This window comes from Sinocyclocheilus grahami, unplaced genomic scaffold (assembly GCF_001515645.1).
Source record: "Sinocyclocheilus grahami isolate Dianchi unplaced genomic scaffold, SAMN03320097.WGS_v1.1 scaffold112.1, whole genome shotgun sequence".
Classification (NCBI taxonomy): Eukaryota; Metazoa; Chordata; class Actinopteri; order Cypriniformes; family Cyprinidae; genus Sinocyclocheilus; species Sinocyclocheilus grahami.
The window spans coordinates 1,785,133-1,795,299 of NW_015505291.1; the positions used below are offsets into that span (position 1 = coordinate 1,785,133).

Here is a 10,167-nt window from a genome sequence, read left to right on the forward strand (position 1 = left end):
GTCTGTAACGTTTTTCATGTATACCTTCACGTCTCTCTCTGTTACAGAGGATGGTTACGAGCAGTTTCGCGTGGCAGAGAAGTCTCACGGAAGCTGGATGACGCTCTATGTGGATGGAAACACATCAGAGGTTCTGAGTAACATGGGCAAGAAGGTTCTCAAACAGTATCTGGAGGCCCTGAAGGCCATGAGTTCAGCTCTGAGCAAACAGCTGGGCAAATACGACATGTACTCCATGATCATGGGCATGATCTTCATTCTGCAGGTGAGATCCGTGCAATCCTGAAGACACCACACGAGGCTGTTTTAGCATCACTCGCAGTCTGGTTTTGTTCACATCACATTAAGTATGCCGTCTACTCAAACTAAACTTTATTCAAGGTTCTGGCTGTAAAGGTCAGTCTGATTCATTCCTAAAGTATTTCACATTTTTAACAGGCAGGTTTTGCTTCAGCTATCGTAATTTCACATCTATATTCAGGCAGGTTTTGGCAGATCCTCGTCAGATTCGAACATGTGCTCCTCCACGTCTATCACTTGCAGTCATAGCAGAAACTGAAGCATTTAACACTTCATAATACTAATTTCTTGGTGCAAAGTGAATTTGTAAGGTGTATGTTATGTGTCACTAAATTACACGTGAAAGCAGTTTTAACTAGTGATAAGAAAATTAATTATTTAGCAAGTTAAATCTCTTTCAGAATCTTCTGGCAGCCTTTTACAGAGACAATGTGTATAGTTTCTTTTTTTCCCCAGTATTTGTAAGGGAATTTTGATTCAAATAAATTTGTTAAATACATTTCAAAAGTATGTCAGCTAGTGTAAAATAAATGTTTATATACATGTTTATTTATATAAATAAATGTTTTTTTTTATTTAGCAACTTGTGCTAATTTACTGAATTTTATAATGCATTGTTTTCAATTTGAGCACATAATATGTGCTATATGATTTTAGTTCAAGTTCATTCATACATTAAAGGAGGGATATTATGCCCCTTTTTACAATATGTAATATAAGTCTCTGGTTTCCCCAGAATGTGTCTCTAAAGTTTCAGCTCAAAATACCAATCACAGATCGTTTATTATATCATTTTGAAAATGCCTATTTTGAGTGGAAGCAGAAACACGCCGTTTTTCATGCCTGTCTCTTTAAATGCAAATGAGCTGCTGTTCACCGCCCTCTTTTCCAGAATAGAGCTGCATCATTACACATAAACATTAGGGATGCACCGATACTGCGCTCTTGTACTCGTACTCCTTAAAATGCCCCGATACCAAACGCCGATACCACACAACATGTGATAAGTGCCATATTCAGACAAAGAAACACCAACAACAGACAGCAGAATGGAGTTAAGGATGTTTACTACGTAAAAATAAAACCATTCATAGGGGCATTCACTATAAACATAATTTATTTTCAACCTTGGGCATACACGACTTTCTGGCTAAAGTGAATCTAGCAGCCTGTGTGAAATGCGCTAGGCTGTACTACTGTCCTCTCATTCTGCATCAGTACAACTACGTGCACGCATTGCACATTTTGCTTGCTTGAGCGTTTCTGCATTATATGAGTGCATTAATGTTAAAGAGCGAAATCTGACATGCTCGTTTTCTCAGACTCTTGCAGAAAAAGGCTTCCCAAAACAGGGCTATGGGTTAACCTTTTTCACGTTTCCTTGGTTGGTAGATACACCGGAGACCTGATTATAGCTCTTAAAACCTGGAAAAGTCCGATTTTCATGATATGTCACCTTTAAGTCGGATTATCTAAAAAATACTGCATTTCTGAAAAAAGTCTCTGCTGCTCACCAAGGCTGCATTTATTTGATATAAAAAATACAGTAAAAACAGTAATATTTTGAAATTTTATTACTATGCTGATTTGCTGCTCAAGAAACATGTATTATTATCAATGTTGAAAACAGTTGTGCTGCCTAATATTTTTGGGAAATTGTGATTTTATGATGAAGAGAAACTGTATGCTGATTTGCTGCTCAAGAAACATGTATTATTATCAATGTTGAAAACAGTTGTGCTGCCTAATATTTTTTGGAAATTGTGATTTTATGATGAAGAGAAACTGCGATACATTTTTTCAGGATTCTTTAAGCCTGGCTCACACTACAGGATTTTTAGCCCGATTTAGCCCTGATTTCCCCCTTCCAAGAATCAAAGCAAAAATCTTGTCGAGCCCCTCGATCGCTCCCGATGTTCGGCGCGGATTATCTGATAACGTGAGGTGTTCACCGATCGACTCTTGCACCTCCCGATCTGCTCGCACACAAATCGGGGCCGCCCCGATCATATCAAACATGTTTGATATTTAGGATTGAAATCGGGATGATGACGGCTATATGATTATGTCAGTACTTTCACGATAGCCGATGCGCGACCGCAAAACAGCTGCTGTAAGGCTCCATTGGATAGTGAAGACGGAGGAAACTGCTTCTTGATGTAGTAGTAACACGACTGTCTGTATAATGTGTCGAAAACGTATCACAACCGTAAGGAGAACGAGAAGCGCTGGAGTGAAATCGCCTCAGTTTTGAACGTGTATGGGGTGACAGGTGGAGTCATGAGCAGGGGGTCTGGGGGCTTTACTCAAGTTAAAACACTTGCATCATCCTCATGAATGTATGCTGGTTTACCTAATGGCTGCGACACACACCAGTTTTTGTTCTGTGCTGATCACAATCAAATCCTTTCATTATAACATACAGAGTGTTTACACGACGATGTTAATAATATATTAATTGCACAGTGTGAGATTCATTGGTCATAACAGAACTTTGTGAGATCACGATGAACTAAGAGTGACAGTTTTTAGTGGTTAAAAAAGCAGCGCTCTTTGCGAGCTTTAGGGAATAATCCATTTAAAATTTAGAACTTTGGTTTTCGACAACACTCACGTTGCAAAGTTTCGGGAATGACATCTGCATATTTATGCTGGATTCGCTCTCGAAGTAGTAGTGATTGACATAGTGATAACCATAGCAACAGATGGGACAAAATATGTGAAAATGTGCATTAAGACTAGAGCACCCTCACTAATGTCAGAAGCACCCTCAGTGATTATTTCTGGTTGGTACGCTTTTATTGTATAGCCTACAAAAACAACAAAATACAAATGCACTAAATAAAATAATTTAATAAATGCATATTTACAATTTAAGCACTTAACTAAAATAAGTATTAAATAATTAAATAACTAGAGAAGGCTGACTATAACCAGTTTGCTTCCATTTAGTAAGAAAAGCCTATAGGCTACTCTTCACCTTGGTTACCCACATTCTTGGTTATCACCAACAAAAAAAGCTCTTCTGGTGATCAGTGATGCGATGACAACGTTTGAGTGCGTACACGCAATATCTGCGCGAGAGCAGAGCCAATTCATGAAATAAAAAAAAACTATGTATAGTTAAAAGCACACGTCCAGTTTTGTATGAGTGAAGGAATCCACGTGCGGATTCTTGCGGTGAGATTCTTGCTCACGCATTACATGGATCGCGTAACATTATACGCTCTCGACATTTGTCATTAAGATCACACTATAGAAACCGCTTAAAATTAAGTACAAAGAAGAGAAGAAAGCGGCCAAAGGCAGCTGCCTACACATGCCAGTATCCGCCACTGCCAGATGCAGTTAGAAATTTACTAAAAACAAGCCTATCGCAAGATATCTGGTGGGGGGGGGCACCTGGAGTGGCCAGCCAGATTTCAGGGGGGGCCGGTGCCACCCCTGGCCACCACGTAGACACGCCCCTGGTCACGAGGCGATCACGTGAGGCGCTCCCTCTGGCATGATAATCTTAATAATATCTTGCAGTGTGTGATGCGCCATGATGTTCAAATCTTGTAGTGTGTGCATGTTTAAGATTTGAGAGAAGATAATCTGCAAAGATTCTCCTTATGTGTGTGCTGCAACCAGATTTCATAATCGGTTGGGATTTTAAAACTCCTGTAGTGTGAGCCCGGCTTTAAAGGTGCTGTATATAGGATTGAACTAGGTATTGCAGTTCAAATTCCAAATATTGTTATGCTTTAGTAGAGTCAAAAACGTACATACAGCACCTTTAATTAGAAGAGCAGCATTTATTTAACATAGAAATCTTTTGTAACATTGTCACTTGTGATCAACACAAGATCTTTCAACACAAGAATCTTACTAGCCCCAAACATTTGAACGGTACTGTATGTTTCATTTGCCATTACTCATTCAAATATACATTATTTATTTACAGTATATTGCCTATGAATTACAGCTACTCCAGGAACGCAGTGGAATATTCTGGTCTACTTTCTCAGGTTTGGCTCCAGTATATTGCATAAATGCAAAAAAGACTAATAGGCCATATGCCTAACAATAAATATTCAATAACGTGTGTCCACCAAAGTGTTTTTAGCCAGCTGAAAAATGTCAGGCGCTCTTCTTAAAACGACCAACTTGTGGCGCTTGAGAACGCTTTGGTGGCACAGCGTTTTTTCAGCTGAGACGTGCTTTGGTTGCTATGATTTGAAATATCCATGGCAGTAACATATTACTAGCATCTCATTTTGAAGAATATTACTGAATATAAAAATGCAGTAACCAGCAATATTAACTTCTCTATTGTTGTGCAGTTGTTGCACAAGTAGGATGATTGGTCGGTGTAGCCTCATATTTGTCCTGCCCCTCCTCCATTGATTGGACGGAAGGCTGGGTAAAAAGTGACAATGACAAGCACTGCGTTTTACCCAAAGCTAAACAGTTTATCAACTCTCAGCTACCAAAAAAAAACACACACGAGCAAACGAATTTGTAAAATATTATGATGGCAGTGCATCAAAATTCAGTGTCATCAGTTTGCCAAATTGAACACAGAACGTTTTACGCACCATTTCCACGTGGTAAGGAGCAGGTGTACATTTCTTTCGTACCAACCAACTAACATTTTGAAAATATGAACACTTTCATGAATCTGAAAATTTACGTCAGAACAGCTTTACGAACGATTTACACAAAAATTTGTTCTGCTCATGTTTCATGAATGAGGCCCATTGTCGCCATAGAAAAATGTGTGCAACTACTTTTTGATTAGCTAAAGATTTGTGGATAAATATGGAATTTAGCTGCTGATCTTAAATGAGTTGTAAAAGGATTAAACTGCTTTAAAGCGTGTGTAAAGAGTTTAATGGTTTACTGCTTTGTGTTTGTTGTTTACTGTGGTGTCTGTGACCAGCTGCCTTTGTCATTCTGTTTTATTCTGCTCCATTTAGGAGAAACTATATAATAGATGCGTGACTCATGAAAACAGTAGAGGTCATTTCTCTCAAGATTATAGTGCAATAAACAAGAAACCATGTTTTGTGTGAAGCCAATTTGTAGAACTTTTAAATTGTGCACTAATGCACACTCATAACATATCTGTCTTTCTGGTTGACTGTAAATTTGTGGAAAGATTTTTTTTTTTAGTTGTTCGCTGGCTGAACGATCAGCACCGTGGTACACAACCGCTCCATACAGCTTAGTTTTAATATATTTCTGTTTCATTCTTTTTCTTCCGTCGGCCGATAATACGGTGAACGGTGGTGAGATGTGAGTTGAGAGTGGAGTTCGGAGGTCTTACAGTGGCGTGAAGGAGGATCAATGTCTGGATTTGAAGGACTGCGGCCTCTCGTCTCATTTACATCCCTCACCCTGCCAACTCATTATGAGCTTAATTAGTCCTTCTCTTCTCTGTAATTAACAATAAAGAGCTTGCCAGCCCTCACGGCAGAGTTCAGATCCAGCCTGGTGAGGTTGGAAATAGCAGGAGAGCCCTTCGGAGACTTCCGGAGTTCATTCCTTCAGCCTTTCAGTTTTGGATTTGGATTTCCACTGTTTCTTATTTCCTCAAGTCAACATGAAATCAAAACTGACCCTATTTGCTTTCCTAACACAAATTCGGTGTTATTTCATCAGTACAGATTATTCCTGTAAAGATGTTTGTTTTATGTATTTCATAATCTTTCATTAATATGTGATAAACAGCATTCCTTTTTGGTAAACAATGTTAACCAGTAGCTATTAAGCACTGTTTTAAAGGGATAGTTCACCCAGAAATGAAAATTCTGCCATTAATTATTCACCCTCCTGTCGTTCCAAACCTGTCAGACTTTCGTTCATCTTCATAACACAAATTAAGATTTTTTTGATGAAATCTGAGAGCTTTCTGACCCTGCATAGACAGCAATGTAACTGACACGTTCAAGGCCCAGAAATTTAGTAAAGACATTGTTAAAAGAGTCCATGTGACATCATTGATTCAACCGTAATTTTATGAAGCTACGAGAATGCCTTTTTGCTGACCTTTGTTCTTCATAAAATCCACAAAAATATGAATCAGCACAACAGTTTTCATCATTTTGTAATCAGAAATGTTTGTTGAGCAGCAAACAGTGCTTAATTTGTAAATGAATAATTGCCGGATCCAAAACAGCAATTAAAAGGCGCTGTGACCAACACTGAAAATACAACGTAAGTTTTCCCAGAACATTCAATGACGTCACGGTGATGCCACAATTATAAGAGAGCATCGTTCACAAGTTTCTGCATTAACCTAACTAGGGCAAGCTTCAAACCCTTGGTCAAAAATGGGTTGCCAGGATGATTTTAGGTAAATGTATATCTAAGATACGTTAAAAATAACAAAATTTGTTTTCATAAAAATAAAATTCAATCATAGGTATAAATATGCGAAAAATATCTGACTTAAGTCACAGTTTTAATTAAACGTGCATCCTTGCTTTATTTTACAAAATCACAAATGTTCTGTTGTTATTTTGAGTGTGCAAAAATAAAAGTAAAAACTTTGTGCTTTCGAATTATGTCTTACTGTTATCTGTGTGACCAACAATTATGTATTTTATGTTTCAGCTGTTCGATCGCGCCGGCGCCTCGCATGCTCACACACACACACACACACACACACACCACATATTTGCAACTCAAACTTGACATCGCAGTCTGTTCATTATCAAAATAATACAGTCAACCAAAAAAAGATTACACTGCTCAATTTAAATAGTTTGTGGTATAACTGGTCCACTTGCAAAGCACATTTTTGCTCATGTGAAGAGGATATTTCTGTCGATATACGAACGTGCGTGAAGTACAATGCCTCTACATTATAAATAATAGTTTCATTCAAATACATTGCGAATATGGAAACATTAGGATTTGTGCCGAATGAGAGGTACACGAGCCCAATTAACGCCTGGTACTTTCAGCTTCACTTTGTTTTGGTTTCTTTATTATATATGTTTATTTCATTCTTGTTCTGTTCTGAATACCGTTACATTTATATGATTTGTTTTGGAGTGAGCTATACTAGCAATGTTTATACATTATAATATTTCACTTTATTTGGTATTATTTCTGGTATTATTACACTCTCCAAACGTTCTGCTGCTCACAAAACAATAAGCAGTAAGCACCAATCAATGAGAGCGAGTTTGAACTTAAGAAAGCTGACTGGTCATGCTCAAAATATGTTGAGGATCAATCCATAAACAAATAGACACATAAACCTGCACTCGCTCTCATATGCACGCACGCACTGTCACGATCTAATGCCGGACCCTTAAAAACAATTACCGGAACGCAAAAATCCAAAATCTGACATTTTCCGGAACAGGATCCGGCTCAAATGAAGTACTGGCAGCAAATCAGCATATTAGAATGATTTCTGACGGATCATGTGACGCTGAAGACTGGAGTAATGATGCTGAAAATTCACAGGAATAAATTACATTTTTAAATATAGTCGAATAGAACAGAGTTATTGTAAATTGTAATAATATTTCACAATATTACAGATTTTTCTATATTTTTATTCAAATGATTGCAGCCTTAGTGAGTTATGTTAATGCACGCATGGTTGTGACATCATAACCATTATTTTACAGCTTAGATCTTGAGAGAAAGTTTTGCTTTTTGCAACATTTGCCTTTTCAAAGTTAGGTTGATGGGTTTGTATATGTTTAGAGGACTGTGGCGCGACAAACTCTACACTGCAAGCACGTAATTCAGCTACTCTTGCGGTGTAGATGCGGTATTAGACTGTCAGCACGCTAAAACCCTCTCTGAGAAGATGCATCTCTAAATTCATCCCTTTAAAGCTGCGCTGCTACAGCCATCAAAGCAGCGCTTTTGAAACAAATTCACCACCTTCAAGAATAAACACAATTACTGTCAGACTTCAAATCGCCTGTCGTGAGTGATGTTTCCGTTATTATGCACAATCCATAGCTCTCAGTTTATTTGCAAATACTATGATAGTTATGTGCAATGGAAGATTATAGTTATTTATTTGTTATAGTTATTTAGCCTGTTTATTTGTTTAGTATCTGTCAGATACCGTATTTAATGTGCAATTGATGGCATACGCTACTGTTCAAAAGTTTGGGGTCAGTAAGATTTATTTATTTCTTTTTTTTAAAGAAATTCATGCTTTCATTCAACAAGAACATATTAAACTGAAGTGACAATAAAGATGTTTGGAATGTTACTAAAGATTTATTTTACAAAGAACTTTCTAGAATCAAAGGATCCTGAAAAAAGTAACACAGTTTCCACAAAAATATTAATATTATATATTCAAGACTGGAGTAATGGCTGCTAAAAATTCAGGTTTGCATCACAGGAATAAATTACATTTTAAAATAAATTCAAATAGAGAACAGTTATTTTAAATTGTGATTATATTTCGCAATATTACTGTTTTTACTGTATTTTGGATCAATTAAATGGCGCTCTGCATTTGAAAATATACAGTTATGGTCTCTATTAAGACTTTAGGATCTGATACAACAGAAAATACAATTCACTTGACCGCAGCAAATAAACATCTTTTCCAATCCTCTATGAGGAAAGGAGACCAGGGTTTCTCCATCTCATATGACCCACTGGATGCCCTCAAACCTTCTGACATTCTCCAGGCCCACATCCCAGTGGACACTGTGTCCTTTAGATCTCATTGACCGGATGAGGTATTGACCGTTTGAAGACTGTAGTACTTCAATAATCGATTGCACTTAGCAAATACAACTGTTGAACTGTGGCAGGAAAAGGTCTTTAGCTTACACGCACATATAGAATACATCAAATGTGGTGATTTCATCAATTCTGCAAGCCTGAAAAAAAGGTAGCGCAACCGCAGATGAACAGTGTTATAATATGTTTCCTCCATAAAGCTTTGAAAAACAAGTGCTGGTTTTAAATGAATCTTTATGAAGAGTGACTGACGTTAACATGCTTATGAAGATAAATGTTTTGGTAACACTTTACAGTAAGGTCCCATTAGTTAACAGTAGTTAATGCATTAACTAAAACGAACTAATAATGAGCAATTCATTTGTTACAGTATTTATTAACATGACTTAATAAAAATATAACTGTTGATTGTTAGTTCATGTTAGCTCAGGTCCATTAACAGATTTTGATTGTAATAATGTATTGGTAAATGTTGAAATTAACGTTTCGATTTTTTAAAATAGTTTGTGTTAAATAATGTAATGTCAACAAATGAAGCCTTCAGATGCAAGTGTGCATGTTTTTTTTTTTTTAAGTCTCTATATTTCCCCAACAGAATGTGTTTCTTTGTTATTCAAGGTACTAGATTCTTTGTAAAGTCTGCTTGTGTAAAGTCGTCTTCTCTTGAGGTTAAGCGCATGAAATAACATCATTTAGATTCCATTGGTGCCTGTAAGACTCTGCGTGTCTCCTGAGGGCTGATTCCACATAAATTAATAGCAAAGCATCTCCCCAGAGTCAAACCAACAACAAATACACATCTAAAATGAAACTTTTCAAGTGACTTTTCAAAGGTTTCATGGTGTAAATGGAGCGGCTGTTGTTCAGGGGGATAAAACCAAATTCATTCATTCGACCACTGAAGGCCTGCAATTAAAAGCAACATGAAAATTGTTTGCAAAGCATATAAAGCGAAGTATTTCAAAGTGGAACAAGATGTTCAACAAGAAAAAAAAATGCTCTGGATTTTGTTATGTTTCTCAGTATGTTTTGCTTGATGACTCATATGAAATCGATCATTGAGATTTATTAATAATACAGATTTTTTATGGAAGAGGTCATATCATGCAGTATGTCTGTGTGTGTGTGTGTGTGTGTGTATATATATAT

The 10,167-nt window shown here is 37.0% G+C and overlaps 1 protein-coding gene across 1 annotated transcript in view; it reads left to right on the top strand.

The window, feature by feature from the left end:
* Positions 1-10,167, top strand: part of pigg (phosphatidylinositol glycan anchor biosynthesis class G (EMM blood group)) — a 136,261-nt gene that overhangs the window by 56,586 nt on the left and 69,508 nt on the right. Inside the window, exon 7 of the mRNA XM_016277489.1 lies at positions 48-265. Within this exon, the coding sequence (XP_016132975.1) occupies positions 48-265 (218 nt within the window). The remainder of the gene's footprint in view (positions 1-47; positions 266-10,167) is intronic.